Source organism: Myiozetetes cayanensis, unplaced genomic scaffold, assembly GCF_022539395.1.
Source record: "Myiozetetes cayanensis isolate MyiCay16 unplaced genomic scaffold, myiCay2020 scf9, whole genome shotgun sequence".
In the NCBI taxonomy this organism is placed as follows: Eukaryota; Metazoa; Chordata; class Aves; order Passeriformes; family Tyrannidae; genus Myiozetetes; species Myiozetetes cayanensis.
Window position 1 is genome coordinate 34,038,044 of NW_026088185.1, and position 22,545 is coordinate 34,060,588.

The following is a 22,545-nucleotide window of genomic DNA, read 5'->3' on the forward strand; positions in this document are numbered from 1 at the left end:
ATGTCTTATAGTTCCTTAAATGAACTGTCACCACTTCTACATTATGCTATCATCCACTACATCAAAAACTGTATATTCCTCTCATAAATATAAAGAAACTAGGGTACACAGGCATAATACCATAAAATCAAGATATGCTGTTTAACAGTGGTTGAGGGTTTAAGTAATAAATTGATATCCTAAAAAACTGCAGCTGAAATTATGTCCCGAGATATATTTTTAATCACAAAACATGACAACCATAGAGTGCAAGAACTTATAATAAATTACATTTATGAATAATCTGGCTTAGTACTGCTAGTTGGAGAGAGGTGTGATTGGTAGTGAGCACATACATAAGGCAATAGAACTCCAATATGATTATTAAAAGAGAAAAAATAAAACAGGAAACAAATACCTGGATGGAGAATTAACAAGCCATATATGTCAAAAATGGAAAAGAACACCAGTTTCACTCTGCAATTAATTACACCAAAGTAACGTTCCCAGCTAAGTTGAGTGACCTTGGGAGTGTTCATTTTTCAAATTCTAATCTAGGTGTGACTTTATGGGCGTGAGGTGAAACACGTTTTACAAGTTTTACAGGCTCTCCTGGTAGTGAGGTCTGGAGAGAGAGGGGGTTCACAGGGATGAGCTGCAGTTTGTCAGCCAGGGGAATGAATGTTCCCCACCTCCTGCAGCCTGGCTGGGGATGCTTCCTTGCAGTAACTTCAGAAGAGCTACTGCTGGGGCACAGGAGCATCAAAGAGTCAGGAGGGAGGCCCTGACTCACATTTTGGGGCCACTCTTTCCCGATCCCTTCCCCACAAGTCCACACTCATTCGTGGCCAGCACCTTTGCAGAAGGGTGAGGAAGCTGCTGTGCTGCCCCTGGGCAGAGCTGTGTGGCACCCACTAAGACCCAAAATGTGATCAGGGAATGCAACCAGTGCAAGCCATCACACAGGATCTCTGTGGTGAGTTCCCAGTGGTGCCACTGTGCTGGTTTTGGGGTTGAATTATGTCAAAATCAGCCTGGTTCACCAAACTTCAAACACACATCCAGCTTTCTGAAGATGGATGTGACAGATAAGCTGGTAGCTGGCCTGTAAATCTGTGACTAGCTGTCAATCACTTTACACTACAGAAGTCCAGTCCTCATTCATACAGGTAGGTTCTTCTGACATAACCCTTCTAGGGGTGTATGTGTGGAGATTCCTGCCTTGGGTGGGGGTGCCCTCCAGGGACACTCCCCAAGGCTGAGAGAAAGAGAGCTCCCCACAATCACTGGCATGGGCGACTTACATCAAATCTCTACTTAATAATTTTTATTTTTTTGCTAGCTTTAATATAATTGCTTAGATATAGTCCTATCTTATACTATACTACTAGTAGTTTTAGCTTTTATATTGCCTAGTAAATATAATTCTGTCTGATCATTTGTAATAATAAATGATTCATTTTATATAAATATTCTCATTTTGTCAATAATTAGAACTCACAGGACAAAAGTGGTTCAATCACACGTCAGTAATTCCTTAAATTTAAACTGCTGACATAATCCAAGGCTAAGATTGGATTCAACCACACCTGGACTCCTCTCTGAGAAGGAGTTTAGAAAGCAAGGGAGTCCCTTCTGCACCTTGTGACTCAACAACAGGACTTTTTAAATAAATATTGTCTAAGCCTTCCCCTCCTTCCTGTAACAAGCTGGCAGCCCACCACCAGCTCCCTGCCCCTGACAGCCACCAAGGAACCATCAGGATACCTGGGTGTTAACGTTATAGGGAATTTCTTGTTTACCTGTGCAGCTTCTCCCATCGCTTCTTGTTTCATATCCCTCCCCACAGTAACACCTGGTGCCGTTCCTGGTAATGGCACATTTGTACTGGCAATTCATCTGCTGGCATTTGGGGAGCAATTCTGTAAATAATAACAGAGAAAAATGTTACTAAATACTTTAACTCTTGTATATATATATATATTTAAGAGTACCACCGCTATTTACGTTAGCTGGAAATACAACATAAACACAATGTAAAATGCTTGTTATGAAAATTGCATTTCAGCAAGTTAATAAATGAAAATGAGCATTTTATTTCTATCAGAAGTTGCTCACAAGCTTATTATAGAGGTTTACTGTTGCTCTGCTTAAACATCCATATTTGCACATCAGTCATTTTCAATCAAAGCAATGATTTGGAATAAAAAAAACCCCAAACTATAGTCTTTCCTATTCCTCATATAAATTGATTTTCTAACTTTTTAAAACTTGTTTTGATTTACTGAAACACACATAACCTTCACAGCAATCAATGGGAATACGTTCTGCCTCAATAACATAACGCTGGACATGTAATGCTGGATAAACCACAGACAGGATATATGTCATTACTACTGACACACCTCATAAAACCTATTGCTTAAACACACATCATCAGCACAAGGCATGATGCTAACAAACTGAAGAAATATTGTAGAAATATAGACTGTAATGTTTTCCAGCATGAAACAGCACAAAATCAAACAAAACCCCCTCCAACACTTCTCAGCCCCAAGCCTTCTGACACATTTCAATAATTCTGATGATAAAAAAAGCCAGTATTTTAATTAACATTATTTTTTCCTCCAGGAAAATGAGAAAAAAAAATGAGAAAAACAGCTCAAGGAGTTGCTCTGAGGATATTTTTCAAACCTGTATGCAGATGGATCAGAAAATAACCTGCAAATGGACAGAGAAAGTTTCTGCTACAGGGTTGACTTTAAGTAACTGGCTATGACCTAAGGAAAAAGAGAAATCTGTATTTTAACATGTGGGCAGTTTTAATCTGTCTGATCATTATTCATCAAGTTCTACTTGGGAGTAGAATGAACATGAATATGAAGAAGAGTTTGCATAAGCATCTGAGCCCTGGAGCTTCCATTCTGGAACAAGTGCTGTCAAAATAAAGCTGAAATTTCAGGAGAAAAGTGGATGTGGCTGGCACCCAAACTTACTATTTACTATAATGCAAATATTCTAAAAAGAATGTGGTTTCATACAATTATCTTAGGGCATTCCTTAGGATTCCATGCACCACACAGCCTACAGACTGCCTAGAGGTTGATAAATCACACACTGTCTAAACATGCCCATTTTCCCAGTGGTTTGTGGTATATTTCTCAGGCATTTTGTGCCCCTGTGCATAGGAAGATAATGTATTTTCTGGCTGTAGCTGGCTTTGTTAGTTTCCTGTCCCTAGTCCAGTCCTTAAATCTGCTACACCTTTCCAAGAACAAGTCCCACAAAGAAAGTAAACCAGAGAACTCCCCTAAACACACCCTGAAATGGGACTGCATGCTGAGATGTGGAGCTGGAGCCAGATCAGGTTTATTTTATTTTGTTCTATTTTATTTTATCTGTTTATTTAATGTCTATCTGAACAAAATCAACATATATGTTTCATTTTCTAAGCAAATGCGGATCAACAATCCTTTACAACCTATAATTTGCTTCCTCAAATATTTGTCTGATGCTGTACAGCCAGGAGCTCTTACTGGATGAGAACTATTTGACTCACAAACAGGACTTGGCTCGTTTTCACTCTTTCCACAATGGATGCAGACAGCCAGCAGCTTAAACCAGGACAGTGGGACCTGCACACAGCCAGCAAAGCTGGAGAACTAGCAACAGTAAATTGGAGTGAGATCCATTGAGGAAAGTTAATAAATAACAGTCTATTTGCTCATATTTTTCACAAGAACTGTTGCATTTCATTGATTTGAAATTATTGCAGTATCATAGGAGTGGCTTTTAACAACAAAATAGTTGCATTTTCCTTACAGTAAGTATTAAAAAATACTTTGACCAGGTCATTTAGTGATGGGACAAGGGGACATGGCTTTAAACTGAAAGAAGGTAGGTTTAGATCAGATGCTGGAAAAATTCTTCAGTGTGAGAATGGTGAGGCCCTGGCACAGGTTGTCCAGAGAAGCTGTGGCTGCCCCAGCCCTGCAAGTGCTCAAGGCCAGGTTGGATGGGGCTTGGAGCAACCTGGGATGGTGGAAGGTGTCCCTGCCCATGGCAGGGAGTGGAATGAGATGATCTTTAAGGTCATTTCCAACCCAAACCATTCTAGGATTTTATGACAGCTGAAGTGCTGTTGATAAAACAAGGCTTGTTCTAAGGAGTTCTACTCATACTTCCTTTTCTTACACAAGTCCTTACATTCAGTTTTTTTGAATACTGTCTGATCCTGTTGACTAATTAACCTAATCACTAACAAATTTGTTATCTCAAAAGACATGTTTCATGGCCCACTATCAAGAACAGAGAGAAAATCAAAATATCTTCTCTCATTTTAGCCCATCTGAGAAAAGAATCAAGCTATCACTTGCCTGTAACACTGATTCTAACTGGAGGTTAAGAGTAGCCAGCCAGGAATTCTTCAAATCCACCAGACATCCCCATAAAACCATTTAAGAAGCACTGCTGGCTGCCAAATTTGGGCTTCAGAATATTTTTGCTCTATTACCGATCTGCAGGGGAATCCTCAAGCGGAAAATCAAAAAATACAATGTAGAGGGTAAAAAATTAGAGTAGAATAAAATAGAATGGAATAGAACAGAACTATTTCATTTGGAAGGGACCTACAATGATCATCTAGTCCAACTGCCTGACCACTTCAGGGCTGACCAAAATTTAGGGCACGTTATTAAGGCAGCTGCCAAGTGCCTTTAATAAATAGAAAATTAAAAAGTAAAATAGCAAATCTATTTTCTATTTTACTGGATGTAATACTGATCCTGAAAACCTCTGGAAGAAAACAGGAGTTTGTTTGCCTCTGGCAATGTTTGAAATATTGAAGGACATGCTGTGGAAGAACAGCGTATACATTTATGGATTGGTTAGATTTGTAACAGGTTTCTTGGGAAGTAAGGAGGCAAAGAAAAATCATGAAGCAGAACACTGATATTTTTAAAGCTCCATATAGGATATTTAAAGAGATAAAAGCCAGGGACTGTCATTTCTTGTCCTTTCTAAAATTCTGCACCCACTTTGGTCTCCCTTTCTCGACGACAAATGGTTTACAAAGTACACAGGCAGTGAGGAATGAGCAGCACTGAGCTTTTATCACAGCCACAGAAACCTCTGAATTTGTCAAAGCAAGGTATTTCTGCTGCAAGATTTAAAGGAAGAAGCTGCACAGAAGAAAACAACAGGACAGAGCTTTATAGCTCTCAAGCAGACCCACAGTTCAAGACATGGAGCTGCAGAGCAAGCCTTGAGATTTGCAGAAATACAGGGTAGCAGAAGTAGCTGTGAGTGCCTTTAGGATGATCTATTTTCTCCAAGCCCAGGGAGTAGTGACGATTCATCCAGCTCTGACTTAGGTCATTTTGTTCTGTGTTTTCTTTCTTCCACAGGAGACATGAAGGGCTGCATTTTTTACTTCCCTACATCCCCACGAATGAGCCTCTCTAAAGTTGTGCTGCACATCTACCACAAAAGCCACCCTGCTTTCTCAAAGGCACCCATGTCGCTCTTATGCTTCCTGACTTTCATATTCCTCTAACTCCCAGGCATCCAATCCCATGGGAGAGTAGTCAATCAGGCAAAGATGCTGCTGATCTCATCCCCCTAAAGTGATGCACCTTTGACAGTGACTCAGAGGAGCTGTAAGCTTCCTGGACAAACTGCTCCCACAGGAATTCACAGTAATAACATCCTGGCTTCATTTATTCCTTCTGTGTTCAATGAAATACACTGCTTATCATAGTTCATTCAAGATGAATGATGTAAGGAACTACCTTCTCTTGAATGGTTTTTTAATGAAAGGTTTTAAGCAATTGATCTGACTATCCTTTTTGTCAGTTCCTCCTGAGCTGACACGAGGTTCACAATAGGTTCACACCAGGTTCTCATGCTCAGATGTTTTGGCTGTTTCTGTTAGGAGGAAAAGCAGTTCAGCTTGCAGTTTCTTAATACTGAAAACTATTTTTTTTTTTTTTTTGGCTCTTGGGCATTGTCGAACAATAGAACAGATTTACCAATACACCTGCATTTTTTTGTCTTTCTTCTCAGGAAAGACAAGGTTGTCTGGGGGCCCTGATGCTCAGGGCCACTCATCTAGTGGAAGGTGTCCCTGCTCATGGAGGGGTGGGGTTGGTTGGAATGATGCAATCTTTAAGGTCTCTTCCAACCCAAACCCTTCTGAGATTCTCTGCTTTTGTATGAGTTATGGGAAAGCATATGCAGCAAAATGCCTTTATTTCTGAGCCACTGGCATGATAGTAAAGCTTTTTGGCTGAAGTGGGTTCCCAATTATGTTTCATAGGTACATCTGTAATGTATAAGTCCTGTCCTACTCTTTTTGTAATGACAACATATACTGGAGATATTTCATTACTCTGAATTAAAATGGACCGATTAGGTAATGTTGATAACCTGAAATAATACAGACCCGCTGTAAATAAAAGAAATTGTTTGGAGTTTACTAGTTGGAAGTGCAAGATAATATAGCACGGGAACAACAGCAGAGCTTGTGCTGTCACTTCAGGGCTTTACAATTTGAAACAACAAAGGATCCTTGTCAAATAGTTCATCAGAGAGTGACTGTGAGCTACCAGTGCAATGTTGCCTGGGAAAAAGGGAAACACATCACTGAGAGCACTGGGATAAGTATTTCCCACAGAGAAAGTGTGGATGTCAAGGCACAGGATGCTGGTGAGCACTTCCCTTCCAAGAGGCAGCTGCTTGGAGCTCTGCACACCCTGATGGATATCTGGGGGATAAGCTCAGATTTGAGTAGACTCAGAGAACAGCCTCAGGGATTAGCACGGGAATGGAGAGCTGCAATCTGAGAGGAGACTGCAAGTTTTTGTGTTGATTAGTGCCAGGAGACGAAAATGAAGAGGAATTATGAGTGCTGTCTATGAATATATCAGAGGATCAACAGCGGGGAAAGAGACAATTTAAGCTAAAGGGCTATTGGCAGAACAACAAATGAGTATAAATTGCCCATTAATAAGTTCTGGCTGAAAATGAGAAGGTTCTTAGCTATTGCCGTAATCAGGTTCTGGAACTCCTCTTTGAATGGGAACAACAGGGACAGAAAATAAGTGCATGCTTTTGACATGGATCATTATAGTTCTACAAAAAATAGCATATGGAAATGCCTCTGGAATACCAGATACCATTTCCTTCTACTATATTCCTCAAGCAACACACCACCTTGTGCTTAAACATAATTTTTCATTATGGAACTAAGATTAATCTTTTTTTTTTTCCTTGTCTATGAAACACTCCCAAAGGAGAACTTAGGGGAGCTTGTTACTGAACTAATCTTCTAATTTTACTGCATGCATACGCTTTTCTTTTCTCTTAAATATTCGTATTCTTTTTGGCAGCTTTGTGTTTCATAAATTTGCTTGATCTTATCACTGTGTTATTCGGTTTTTGTGATTCAATATTCATATGCTGATGTCTAGACTATTCTTATCACACATATGCTGTAAGCCTTATTTCTCTCTTCTGGTTCATGTTCTGAGTTTTTGAAGCACAATCCTTTAACAGATTAGACTCTTTAATGTAATCTACACTTAGTTTTTTGTTTGTTTGTTATTGTTGATGTTAGAGACACAATATAAAGCTCTGTGGTTTGCTTCTCTGGCAGAAAAGGGTGGCTTGATTGATAGAATTCAATTGCTGTGTTGAAATAATGCTGCACGTTTTTATCTTACATTTGATGGTCATTTTATTAGTTTTGACTATCATACCATAAAAAAAAAGAAAGACAAAACTGAAATGAACTTTGTCAGACACTTCAGCTCATAACTTTGTCATGGGAGATACACCTCTGAAAAAGATAAATGGAAATCAGAGAGTTCACGACATTATAGTCCTGCTATAGGTCATCTCAGCCCAATTCAGCAGAGAAGCACTAGGAGTCAAATTTTTTAAAAAAATATAGAATATACGACAGATGTTCACCATTTTACTTAAATCAGTGAGAAAGGAGGGAAACAACACCTTAAACAAGAAAAAAAGATTGCTTTTTGCCCTTAGACAAGTGCTTAGATGAACGTACTCCACCTATTTTGCATTTGCAATGGCTGGCCCAGGTCGAGCTGCAGCCTCTGCCTCCTCTCACCATTCAAATCACTGCTGCTTCCCAACTCATGGCCAGGAGTCATTGAAAAACACATGCCAAATGTTTCTTACTAGCTCCTAAAATAAAACATCCACTCAGAAAAATAAGCTCCAACCGAGGTATGGTAAAGACTCAGACATTTACAGATCGGGTCTGCAGGCAGCTCCCAACTGCCCAGCCCCAGGATCTGACAGCCAGCACAGGATTTCTGTATAATCCAGAGGCTGGCTAACCAGAACCCAGAATGACAACTTAAAACTCTGCATCCTGAACTCCTACAGCAAGCCGAAGCACATTTTAAGTCCTAGGCATAACCACAAGGCTTTTCCTTCACAGAGCTTAGGTGTCTAAGCTGTGACTGCTGTTGGGTAACTCCATTTCCTTAAACTCCTGAATGCAGAATCTCTTTCTGAAGCTGGAGTTTTACAGTAATATTTCCAGGACAGAAGCAGAGAAAAGATGCTTGTGAATGGTGTTTTGCCCTGGGTACCAGGCTGCTCCTGAATTTTCCATAAAATAGTTACTGGATAAAATTTATTAATAGATTGCTGTATTTCCACCCTTTATCAGTACTATAATCATCAGACAACTGAGCCATACTCCAATGTGCACTCTCTGAGCCCACAAACTCCCTTTTCCCCAAGAGTACTGATTCAATATGAGAACTCCTGATGGAGGGACTGGTGAATTCTATGGTTGATGGTCCAAGATGTGCGAACACTCCCGAGGTTGAGAGCTCACCTGGGTAGTCCTGGGGCTCATGTCCTAAGCAATTGCTGTGACAACAGCACCGTTGGGTAAAAGCTGAGCACCAGCTTTTTGTCATATTATAATTTATAAGAAAAAGTGGCCTTAACTGTCCAGTGTCAGAGCTCATCCCCACCAGTAGGTGTTTCCACAGTGGGAAACCTTGGTCCATAGCTCCAAGCCATGGAGAAAGTTTTATGTGGAACAGAGCTCAAGGGGAACACTTCTGAGCGTGCTGGCATGTGGATTGTACTTCACAAATTCTACCTGATTTATCCCAAGCCTTTATTGTATATTTCTACCCATCACTGTCAATGTGTTGGCAATCAGCTGCTGAACGACTTAATATTTTAAATAGACATTACAAATTATTTGTCCATTTTATGATTACAAGAAAATTACATATCTTGTTTAATCTGCTTGTCAGTCTGCTCAAAACCAGAAGTGTCTTACTGTGATTACTTTTCAGGGAAATTGGGCACATCTTGCTGAGTAAAGTTCAGGCTGCTCGTGAGTAACAAGATATTATTTTGAAAAGAGAGAATTTTTGCTGTCATTTCCAACATAATGAAGTAAGAGAGAAGAAGGAATGCTGCAGGAAAAAAACAAAGCTTAAATAAGCAAATAGAATCTTCCAAAACCATTCCCCATTCAGCTCTTCCTTTCAGATGTGAGCATATCCATCTTCAAAATATTACCTAACAGTATCTCCCTCCCCAGTTCGTGGATAAATTTATTTTTCAAGGATGTACTATTGAAATTTCTTCCTGCCTACATCGTGACCTACAATATTTGGCTGAGCTTCAAAACAATTTGTGTTGTGTGCTGTTCTTCAACCATAGCATCACAAAACACTTTAAAAGATGAGATCAGCAGGTAGGAGTCATGTTGTGAAATATTAGTTTCACCTGTGGAAATGGCTCATTATTCCGACCTTTTGCTGTTTTAGTTACACCTTGGCTGCCATACAGAAGCACAAGCTAAAGAAAAGTTCACATGGGAAAATACAAACTGGGTAAGTGATTTCATGACTGAAGAGGGTAATTTATCAGGTGCTTAACCTGGATACAAGATACATATTTAAAAGAATGGTTATCATTCATATGAGAAAAATACACATTTATTTTATATAAAGCACTTTATAGTTTTAGGTATTTTCACAGTAGTGAACATATGTTTACTGAGATACAGAGAATAATCACTAAATTGTGTCCAATGAGATGTGAAACCTAATAATATTGCACATGTCTATTAATAACCCAGAAATTAAAGTAGGGGCAAAAATAGTGTGTGCATGGTGATAACAACTTGCAGAATGGATAAACTACAGAGAAGTCCAGAAGTCAACAAGAGCAGATCATCTGGGTATCTTAGTGACCTGGACCTTGGTGCATAAAATGTATTTCCAGAATTAGCTCACTATTTCTAAGCCTCATAAGTAAATGTGCCTGAGGAATGCTTGGAAACCAAAGCAGTAATTTGGTGGCAGGCACAGAGCAAAATCTGATGTGAAAAAGGTTCAGTAGTGTTTTGTGGAGGTTAAAGATGCTGGGAAGCCTCTCAAGGGAAGCTCTGAAAATCTAAATATGTTTGAGGAGTGTGTCCCTGATGAGGCAGGTCCTCTCTCCTGGGTTGTCCCCTCACTAAGACTTTTTTTAGAGGTATGAACCCTAATCCCCTCACACCAAAAAATCTTCCTGGGATTCCCATCTGATTTTAAGAAAACACTTGTTCACTGAGGGGGTGGTTGAACACCGAAACAGGTTGCCCAGACAGGTTGTCTATCCTTGGAGATACTCAACACATGACTGGACATGGCTCTGGGAAACTTGTTAAGGTGACCCTCATTTCACCAGAGTGTTCATCACTTAGATGGTCTCCAGAGGTCCCTGCCATCCTCAGGGATTCTTTGGACCCTGCAGGCTGTCCCTTTCTTGCCAAGAAATCCCTCCATCCTGAAAGGTACAGCAGGGAAGGGGCAGGATTAAATATCATCTGCAGAGGGCAGGTGGCAATGGAAGGAGAGTAAGGTCAAACGGAGAGCTGGGGAAGAGGAACTTTCCCTTCCTCTCCTTTCCCCTGGTGGTGGGAAGGCAGATTGGGCAGTGACTGCCCCCTGCAAAAACTGCCATTGCCTCCCTCTCCCATCTCTCTTCTAACCCCTACATTCCCTTCAGCAGTCACACAGCTGGCAGGACACAGGGTGCTGTTTATCCTTGCACAGTAAATCTCCACTTCTTCAGGCAAAGCATTTGGCATGTCACCTTCGAGACTATTGCACTAGTCAGCTGCATACCCAGGCCATAAATAGAGCCAGCTCTTGTATCTCAATTCAACAAAAGGCAAAGTCACACACCAGGGGTGGGAAATTAATGCTATGTTCACCAAATGGAGGAAAAAAATGGATTGAAATTCCATAGTCAAGGGACACCCAAATGTAAACTCCCACATGGTGATGTTCTGTGCTACCATGCACATGCTGTTGACAGACTGTACAGTTAACTTTTGGATGTGAAAAGCAGCAAGAGGAGAGGAAACAGCACACAGAGTGCTCTGAAAGCATGAATTAATAATTGAAGTCCTGCAGTGTTCTGTTGTAATAGTTACCCACTCCATAAGTAGTTCACCAGTGACGCACACTCATCCACACAATAGCACTCAGCTCATCTGGTCACTGGATAACAAGGACTTCTAAGTGGAAAAGCTGTACTTACAGAAGTATTATACATGTTTTCCAGTTCTACTTATGGGAAGCCAGCTCATAGTATGGCATCATCACTGTTCAATGTCCCTCTTAAAACAGTCTCTTGTCAAGGACTGAAACACGTAATTTCCTTGTGAAGATCATCTCATTCAAAACCGACTGTTTTAAAGTCTGTCTACATTAGGCAATACAAAGTTCATATGAATTTATTGTATAGCATCATGTAACCTATGAACTAGGAAAGAAAACCATCCAGCCCACTAGACTTGTGTATGCCCAGCTGGATTCCCCCGTGGATTATGGGGGGTTCATTCTGCAGCCCATCCCTGTCTGTCAGCTGAGGGGGATGGGTACCCTAAGGACAATTGCTCTTCTTATTAAAGACAGAAGCAAAGAAAGAATTAAGTACCTCACCCTTTTCCCCATCTCTTGTCACTGTTTTTCCCAGTACAGCCACAAGTGTCCTGTGGAGTTTCAGAGCTGACACGTGCAGAAGCCCCTGCACAATCAGACAATGTAAAGCAAGGAATTTGTGTGTTCTCACACATGGATTTATGCCAAGTGTCCAGTCCAATGGCCTAGTAATTTTGCTTTAATCAGATGTAGCCTGGCAGTGGGAATGCCATGTTCCCTGTATGTGGCACACCAAGATGTCTTTGTCCTCTTCTGGAATGACAGTTTGCAGAGATAAATGACAAGTTTAGACTCTCTCTTTGTTCTGTTGCCTCAACTAGTCATATAGATATAATGGTGCAGTAGAGATGGGAAGGGTGTGGAAGTTTTAAAACATTTCAGAGAGGTCAAAAGATTATTAATTTTCTTTTCCTGATGCCAGGGGGGAAAAGAAAAAGAAAAAAAAAAAAAGAAAAAGAAAAAAGGAAAATAAAAGGGAATAAAAGAAAAAAGCTGGCATCTTTATTTACTTTGCTCAGTTCTCAGTTATGTGGAAAAACATAATTAAATCATTCTGAAATCACAAAAGACACCTATAATAGCTTTTCCCAACGCCAAATTTCATGCTTCTTCATGGAAGCAGTACCTCAGAAATTGCTTCTCTTCATGATTACAACTTCACTTGACAGCTAAAATCCTCAAAAAATTGCCAAGCAGAAACCTCCAGCTCATGAGGCAGTGCCTTCCTGGAAACTCAGCCAAGGACTTGGAATCAATTACATAAAGGGTTTGAATAACAACAGATCCCAGAGAACTGAACGTGCAATTCAGTGACTGAACTTTGTTCGTGTGCAAACTAAACCCAGTGAAGGACAAGAGAAAAGACTTTAGGCTACAAACGAATTAAAAACTGGTAGCAAGGGAAAATTATACTGGAAAAATAAAATTCTTATTCAATTCTTGATTTTTTTTTTTTTTTTTCCCCTGAGAGACAAACATATCTAATTCTGAACAGTGGCAGGGCCTAGAACAAGTGATACACTTCCTCACAAGCAAATGTTCAGTCAGCTAAAGAGGCTGAACACTAATTTTTTTCCCTGCAGCAAGCAGGGTTGGATTGCAATTTGGTTTCTGGAGTGTGTTTGCCCTACTGGAAGTGCACAATTCTTGACAAATTCCAGTTGGAGTTGTATTTTGCCACTGGTGTTCGGAAAGACTCACAATTGCCAGCTCTCCAAGTAGTGCTGAAGTGGTTTCCTTAACAACTCATCGATCAGGGTGTTACAGAGAATCCAGGAAATAAGAACCCTCAAATCCTAACCTGTGATTCAGAACCCACTCCCCCGCTGTCAGGGATGACACACATGATTTTATGTTTGGTGATTTGATGCCATCTCATCTTGCATCCAGCCAGGATTGCTCAGCAGCAGCTTCTCTGGAAGAACCAAATGCACTTGGAGCACCAGCTGAAAACACGGACAGCAATAACACTGCAAACTGTGCTAACATTTGCTGCCACTTTGCCATGACTCATCTTCCCTCTTTGCTTTTCCTATCTTTTACCCAAGTAACGAGCCTTTAGCCTGTGGCAATGTATAATTGATTCAGTGTGGCTGAGTTTGAAAACAACAGAAGCCCAAGGATTGCTTTTCATTCATTGCTTCATTTAGCTCAGAGTCAGTGATCTACACAGTGCAGCAGCTCAAAGCTGTGCATCCTTATTGTGAGTGTCATAAGCGCACAAAATATATACAGGAAAGCCTAATTTTACTGAATACTTTACATAGGATGATTTATTTTGTTATTTTTTAATTGTAAATTCCCCAGCTGTTGTTTCAGGACTTTTTTGTAAAGCCCTTGAAGCCTCTAGAGCCCAGAATAAAACCCTTCCCTTTAGCCCATCCTGTAAATTGGAAAACTGGCGAGCAAAAAACTCCAGCGGTGGATCTTGTGCTTTTTATGGTCAGGTAAGCTATATTTTTATGTAGCTGTAGTTACCTATGCATGTACAGGAAAAGAGAAATGCAGTTTTTTCACAGGAGATGTCATTGACACATTTTTCTAGAGGGGATAACATAAATAAACACCATTCTCATATCCTGCCCCTTTACCTTCTTTCTCCAGGGCACAAGCAGAAAAGCCTGATAAGTTAATTAAACAGCGATGTAAAAATTTTCAATGCCAATTCCAGTATTCCAGAGCCTGAGATTATTAGAGGTACAGCTGCAAGGGGAACACCAAAATGAATGACTTAGGTGATGTGCTTCAGAGGTTTAACTCTACCAAAAAGATCAGCCCTATTTCTAGCTCCTGTGAATAAATAAAGAATTATCATGGTATTTACACAAAGGCTTCACGTATTGCTTCAACGTTTGGCTACTACATTCTGGCACACTAAAAGTTTACCTCGCTCTTACCTCATTTCTCAAGGGAGAAAAAAAAAAAAAAAAAAAAAAAAGCATCTGTTTCCTTTTTCTCCAGTATCATGTTCTAAAGCTTCTAATTATTTCAGAGAACAGTCCAACTGTGCTGAGGGCTTGGCTTAAGACAATGAATACTGCACAGATTTGGTAAGGATCACTGCTCCTCTCAAACTCTGCTCTGATATATTCTCTCCACAGAGTATGGGAAATTTCTAGTATCTCTCAGTGTAGCTTTTCACAACTACTTCAAGTAGAAACTCAGGAGATGGGTGTAACACGAGTTGCTTGGAATGAGTTGACTCATTCCAAGTTTGGCAGAGAACCTCATTATTTGTTAATTAAGAAACTATTATGCTCCACCTTTGTAGGACTCAGGAAGCAAAACCATCTACATCCAACTTAAGAAGGTAATAAAGAAATGCATCACCCTTGTTTATATTTGTAGCTATTTTTTACAGAATGGATTTTTGCAAGATTAAGATTACTTAGAAATAAAATTATTCAGTATAACAGTGTAGCATTGACATTATTGCAGTGCTGTCATCTCTGTGTCCTATATAAGTGAAATTTAGATTTATAGTTAACAGTTTCAAATAACTATTTGCAACAATTTTTTCATTAAAATATTGTTAAAATATCTTTAACTATATATATCTTAATTATATTCTATGTCTGCAATACAGAATAAATACTGTATAATATAAACTATTTTCTGAAGATCTAAGTTACAGGTTTCTCATCAGAACATCAGAAGTTACTCATCAGAAGATAAAACATTCATTAGGAAAAATGAAGAACAGGTTCATTTAATTCTCTGTAAAGGCTTCTTACAAGAGATTGCTTTCAGCCTGCTGTAAATTTTGTGTGTCATTTGAAGACTTACATAAAGAGTTGTGTTTTTCCCTCATAAAACATGGTTTTGAAATTGGACAAAATGCCTCATTATTATTTTCTCTTGTGTAGTCTTGACCAGATCAAAGAACAAGAAGCAAACCTTCCTCCTGAATCACATTTGTTTGTTGGTGGGTTACTGGTTATGCAGTCAAAGAAATCTATAGCAGCTTTTATCACTGACTAACAGAAATCTTTCAGTGGAAGAGCTCTCTGAAGGCAAGAAGCCTTTTGCAACTGTGGAACATCTTTAGTTGGGATTAGATGTTCTTTTTGCTTGACTTAGTAGCAGAACTTCTTAGAGGATGCTCAGACTTCAAAGGGACTCTTTCTCCACAGAGAAAAGTACTCCCATCATTTCTAGAAATTTCAATCAGGGGTTTGAAGAGCAATTACAAGAAAGACACTGTTATAGAATCACCTTTTCTTCCTCGAAAAGTAATATTAAAACAAAAACAGGATACAAGCATCTTTCCTACAGTATATTTGTTTTATTCCTACTGGACTTGTGCCTGGAAAATGATACTGCTTACAGAGCGGTGATAGCTACTCCTTATGGACTCATGGGAAGAGACACATTCAAATGTGTTTATAAAACATCCATGAAAAGACTTAGGTCCTAATTATCTTCTTGCTAGTCCCTGTTACTAAGCCTGGTAAAAGTTTACGTATACCCAAAGATGAGATGAGATTAGAGTAGCCAAAAAAAAAAAAAAAAAAATTATTTTTTCATTTACTTAGTGGCTTTTAATAAAAGCCATTAAGTACATGAATATCAGAATGATCTGTAAAGAAAAAAATCTGAACAGATGATTACTTTGAAAATAAAAAGGCAATTAAAGAGGGAATGATTTAGAATAGTTGCAGTATAATTAAATTCTCCATGAAGAAAAGAGAAGTTGAAAATTAAATTGGGAAAACATTTGCAGCAACAGCTCAATTTAAATATGTACACTTTACTTTCATTTTTTCTAACAACTGAAATACAATAATTCTACTTAAATTTAGAAAAAAACATGGCTTTATTTTGCAAAGTCTATCAGCACAGACTAATTTTCCTCCCCTGTTCCAAAATACTGGACTACCTTAAGACTACACAGAAGGTGCCAGAATTGATCAGTCCATCACAGCTGCCAGGTAAATGAAGGAGACTGTCCATGTCAACAGCAAAGGAGCCCAAAACACACAATTTTGGAGGGATTAAGTGATGTTTATTATTTCTAGGCAACTTAACTCTCTGATACTGCTTCTGAGCAGAAGATTGACTCTTAAGCAGTTTGAGTTTCGTCTCTGGAACCTGAACTAACTGTTCCTGCTGCACCTTTGTATCTCCTGCTTTTGTTTGCCCATGTGTTTTTTTTGGCTGGTTTTTCTTCAGCTACCCATGGCAGCTGCTGAAGACAGGCCAGTGACTGAATTATTTGGGGTTGGTTATATTTATATGAAGTCACAGAACATCATGAGTTGGAAGAGACCCACAAGGAGCATCAGAGTCCAACTCCTGGCCCTGCACAGGACATATAACACTATATGTAATATGTTACATCTTGCACATTATACATTATATGTCTATATTGGTCCTCGTGGACATTACCTGGACCTCTCTTTTCTGCATGTGTGTCAATAGACAGGCCTTGATTTCAGCCCAGGATTGGAGATGGAGTCTAAAAACTTATAAAGTCAACTTTTGATACAATCAGCTACTACTTTTCTTCAGCAACAGTCAGTTGCCAAAACAGATATAAACCAACACTGACAGACCTGAGGGGTTTCAGGTTTTTTGAGGTAGTAATTTGTTTCTAATGAAATATTTCACGTGACCTAGTCCCTAAATTAAGTAGTTGAATTTCAGGAGCACTGACCATTTTTCAGCTCCAGCTGCTGGAAGGAATTGACTCAATGGGAGTTATAGCTGTTCACCATAGCTCAGGAAAATATTTCATTTTTGCACCTAAATCTGAATTTAAGTGACTAATTTAGCTACTAAACCCACAAGAAAAAATTATGGCCTGCTGAAACAAGCAAAGTTCATGTTTATTCAGGGTTCTTTTTTTGCAGCCTCATCAACTTTCAATTGTGTTTGGGTTGATGAAATTCTAATATCCCCATCTAGGGGAGGCTTTTACTTTTAACTTCCTGAGTCTTGTCCTTGCAGTAAGAAAGTTTTGCCCTCTTTTTGATATCTCCAAAGTTTTTAATTTTGGTGGATGCTCCTCATTTTCTCTCCCTGCAGCACACTACCAAAAGCTCTCCATTTTGAACATGTTCAATTATTCTTCAAAAAGCACCATATTCTACTTCTTGATGTAGCATTACTACTTGTTGTATGTGTCCTTCTTTTAACATGAGAAAATTTGTTCTGTGGATGGCAAAAAAAAGTTGTTGGTTTCCAACTCCAGTTCGGGTGCTAACCTGCTTTTTCTGTCTTGTTTCACTTTCCTGAACTGATCCCTCCTGCCTGTTGTTTTGTATTTGTGGGTTTTTTTTCCCCTCACAGTTAGTTATATACTCTATCTATCTATCTATCTATCTATCTATCTATCTATCTAAACACAGATATTTCTGTAGTATCCTATAATCAAGGCATGCACCATTTTCAGGAATATGTGATAGGAATCACCTGATATCAGACCCAAATTTTAAATGAATGCAGTAGATCACAAGATTTCGGAAGACAGGGTTGTTTGGGTTTTGCTTACGGGGGTTTGGGGTTTTGTGTTTTTCATTTGTTTGTTTGTTTGTTTGTTTCCTGAATTAACTTGTGGCATAGCATGGCTTTTACATTTGGAATAACCCTTACAATATCTGGAGGAAATCCTCATCCCTGTATACCACAAAGCCATACTCTAATGACCTCAGTTATAAAAGGAATGTCATTTGCTTAGTCCTACACTACACAGTGTAACTTCAGATCTATGGTACAACATATGGTGTGGTTGTACTGAGTGAAAGCAGCAGTTTCAACACAGTTTAATTAGATGAACATTTGAATATACATAAATTCATTCATACATATTTAACACACAGTTTCAGAAATCCTTTCCAAGCTTTACTATCTCATGCAAAGTCAGCCTCACATTTGCCTGATGTAACCTGCAACATCCAAGGAATCCTAAGCCAGAACACAACCCAGCAAATAATGTGTACCCTCGCAGTCACATCCAGTTTCAAGTGATGTCCTTTAACTAGCTGATGAATGGACATTATTATAAAGATGTCTGTAAGACAAGTCTATCAGAGAAGCCTGAATAAAATAAAGACTTCAAATACCATTAAAATTAATGAATTAGGTCAAGTTGGGTAATTTGTCACCTGTCTGAATTGGAATCCAATCTGCAGCATCCTTTAAAAAAAGAAACATTCAGATGAGGTGGTGTGTGAACGGGACAGTTCATAGTGGAGATAATCATAATTTAAATGAGAAAATGCCTGCATAGTTTTAGCAAAGTCTGACAAGTGATTCTGTGCAAGAGTAGCATGGTAAGCAAAAGCAAATTTCCACAAATTAATTTGACCTTGATGAAAGGCACATATTTTTATCAATCAGACTTAACAAATATTGACTTTAGGCATTAACCAACGACATACATAAACATTCAGGTCTTTGAAACAGTTGTCAAGTTCATTTTCCTTCTGAAATCACAGTTTGCTGATAAAGATCAAGCTGAACTTAACCTCTTAAAAAAAACTCTTGTGTTGCTTTATAAAGCAAGAGTCGAGTGGATTAGTCTTCTCTGCCTATCAACTGCTAAAAAAAGATGTGTCACACAGACAGACTGAAATCTAGAGCCAGAGTGCTGACTAGGATACACATATAAATGAAACTTGGTGTAACTATAACCGCAATTGGCCCTGTGCCCATGGCCCATCCTCCTGCAGCAGCACCAGCCAGAGGCTGGGGGGGACCAGGAAGGGCATTTTTGCTTGTAAGTGCCCTTTATGATGGAGGTTTTATTTCAACAGGAAGGCCAGAAGGCATCGTGCTTCAAGGGGCATATTATGGGGCACCTGTTTAAGAAAAGAGTAATACGTAGTAACTGTTTAACTTTCCAAAATCTGAGAGCTGAAAAGATGCTTTCATGGTACTTTCTGTTCTCAGTTCTTCATGGAGGAGGGAGGGAAGGAGAGGAGCTGCTGTACAATGGTGCTGTCTTCTTTCAAGTCACTCCACCAGCAGTTGAATGAAGAATCAACCCTCACTCTGAGAAAAACAAGATTCCCAATACATTTCCCGAGCAAAGCTTTCCGGTAGAACTCGCTGAGGAGGTACAAGACTTGTAGTGCCAAGTGGGGCAGGAGCTCCAGGCTAACCCTGGGTGTCCCTGCAGGAAACACTCCATGCTCGAGAGCACCAAGAGCTGTTGAACTTCTCTCTCCTCTGAGCCCAAAACCTTCTCTGAACTGTCAGATTCCCTGAGAGAAGAGAAGAGCAGGGACCACAGAGGCAGCTTCAGCCAAGCGTTTGCAAACATTCCGTAAGGTGAGCGTGAGATTAGATTTGAGTGCACAAAGAATTCTCTGTACCAAAGTATTCAGGCATCTATTCTGTGTCATATCCAGCCTTCACCAAAGAAACACCTTGAGGCACTTCATGACTATGTTGACATTTCAATTATGCTGCATTTAAATAGATTTGGTTGTGCTGAGTCTCATTCCTTCCTAAAATACTTACCCTTCTAAATATAGATTTACAAAGTTATTTACTGAGTCCATTTCTGTCAAGGAACGTACCAAGAAAGCAGAAAAGCAGCAAGTCACAGTATTTGCCTTCCCTATTTAAAAATTCTTTCTGTCTCTCCATCCTTTTTCATCTGCTCCATGACTGGAGTCTGTGCACAGAGAGCACTGCAAAGACTGAAGCAGAGCTCTCTAAGGAATCTTCAGAATGGATTTGGCATGAGGAAGGGCAAAAGAAGATTTCTTTTCTCTGCAGACTCCTAGAACTGGCTGTAAAACAAGCTGGAGATCAGCCTACCTGCTGGAGTGGCCAAAAAGGGTCCAGGCCAACATAAGAAATCCTTGAACAGCCTAGGAATGAAGGGCCGTAAGTAACTCAGGGAGCCACTCAGACAACCAAGTGCACCAATACTTTTTCCTCAAATATTCTCAAAGCTTACAGGAAGCAATAGAAGGAAAGAACTGGCAGATAAAAGTTGCCTCCATAATTTAGCAGCCTGTCTGTAATGACTGGCTTCTCCACAAGCCACGGAAGCGTCAAAGCCTCTGCCAGCAGTGTTTGCTCAGCTCCCTTAAACAGCTCGTGCACAGCCAGCCCTCAGGAACCTGCAGGTTCCTAAAACATGGAACAGCTTCATTCTCTTTCAAGGAAGAAATAAAACTAAGAGTCAGTTAAGTTTTATAAATGTCTCCATCCCACCTATTCCTGCTTAAAGGAAGTGACAGTTGGCTAATTCCAGACTCTCTGGATATAAAGATTTTCCTAGCACAGGCTATGCCTCTCTGCTGCCTTAGCTGTTCTGCAAGTGACAAATGTTACAGAGCCTGAATATTTCCCTACATGTATATTTAAGATTTGTACTAACTGCTGTTTATCCAAAGGAAGTAATGGCTTTGAATCCTGACAGAAATTATACCATGATTCTGGCCAGGTTTTTACTGAATCTGATTTTATGAGGAGGAATAAAACAAGTGTGCAGAGCCATTCAGCAACTTATACTGCTCACTTTTTAATACACCTGGAAATATTTGAGGGACTGTGAAGGTGATCTCTTGAGAATATATCCAATACCCACTGTTACCCTTAAAATCCCATGCTGAAACATCATTGCCAAAAATAGCCCCCTAAAGGTGACACTTCCATAAAAGATGTCACAAGTTGCAGAAAGAGCTGCAGGAGTACATAACCATCTTTACAGCACTACTGCAAATTCATTTCTTGTATTTCTTTTCCTACTTGGTATCCCTTTTCCTATTTTACAGGAAGTTTTTAGGTTTGGAGAATACTTTTAACATATGGTTATGTATAGAGCTTGCTTGAAAAAACCTCATTATTATATGAATGTGAAAGATATCCATAAAACAGTCAGTTTGATCCTAAAAAGGAATCTGGACATCAAAGAGAGGGAGACCAGTATTGTACACCATGATGTTATTCCATAAGAAAAAAAAAAGTGTCCAAGTCCAAGAAAGCAAATATCCCAACCAAAAATATCATTTAATAAAAGAAGCAAAAATGTAACCATTTCCCACACAGCTTCACATGAAGCAGGTAATGAACAGATGTTAGCACAGCTACTCATAAAAGAGCTTTCATCTGTGTGTTCAATTTTTGGAGGGCAACAATATCTAAAGTTATTTACACACAACCTTATGCACACGTCTTTGGGTGGTCAGTGTAGAAGTGCTTTCTCACCAGTTGCCTTTCCCAAAACCTTTCCTGTACTGACTGAAACAGAGGAGACAGTGAAAGCAGACTCAGAGAAATCCTGTGGAAACCTCTCTGGAGGCAGGCTGTGCCCAGCCTCGGGTGGTATTTCCAAACAGGCAATATTCATCCCTAACCTGCTTGTCCAAGTGTGGCAGCTCCTCACAGCACCAAAACCTGCCCAAAATATGCAGGAGTGACAGATCCCACCTTCTGAGACCTTCTCCCAGCACAGGCACATTGATATCAGCCTGTTTGTGAGCTAATCTGAAGCCACCTTAGACACATTTTCAAACTCTCAACACCATCATCAGATCTTATTGCAGTATCTGCTAAAAATTGGCTTTTCAGGACAGTGATCATACACTGCTGCACTGATTTGTACTTCTTCACACAGCTGAGGTTCCAGACCTGATTCAGACTTTGAGGAATAATATCTGGCTATCAGTAAAAAATTAAAATCCTATTGAATTATTATTATCATTATTATATAATTCAGGTGCCATAAAAGTTGTTGTGGGACCCAGAAGTAATGCTAATTTTAGGTCATACAGTCAACTGCAGTGAAAAGCTTCTTTTATTTTATATTTTATTTCACTTCCACTTGCTCCACTTGTCACTGCAGTAGGTGATTCAGCGACAGGATGCAGATGAGCTGCAGGGTGTTAGCTATTGGTATAAGAAATATTTACACAGTTTTACTACAATGCTTCAGATTCCTTTCACATACACAACCATTATGATAAAACATGGGGAAGAAAACACCTCTGAATTGTTAAATTATTAAGAAAGTAGTTGTGCAAATTAAGTAGTATCAGCATATCCCACCTCCTACCATTTTTGCAGGGAGAGAAATAGAACTTTTTTATAGCTTTTAGTGCAACTAAGGAAA

At 39.4% G+C, this 22,545-nt stretch overlaps 1 protein-coding gene across 7 annotated transcripts in view; it reads right to left on the minus strand.

Moving 5' to 3' along the window:
- The window catches only part of LRP1B (LDL receptor related protein 1B), a 670,422-nt gene that overhangs the window by 313,748 nt on the left and 334,129 nt on the right, over positions 1–22,545 (minus strand). For all 7 annotated transcript variants that reach the window (XM_050339267.1, XM_050339266.1, XM_050339263.1 and 4 more), the window contains one exon: positions 1,782–1,901. In XM_050339267.1, coding sequence (XP_050195224.1) covers positions 1,782–1,901 — 120 coding nt within the window. The remainder of the gene's footprint in view (positions 1–1,781; positions 1,902–22,545) is intronic.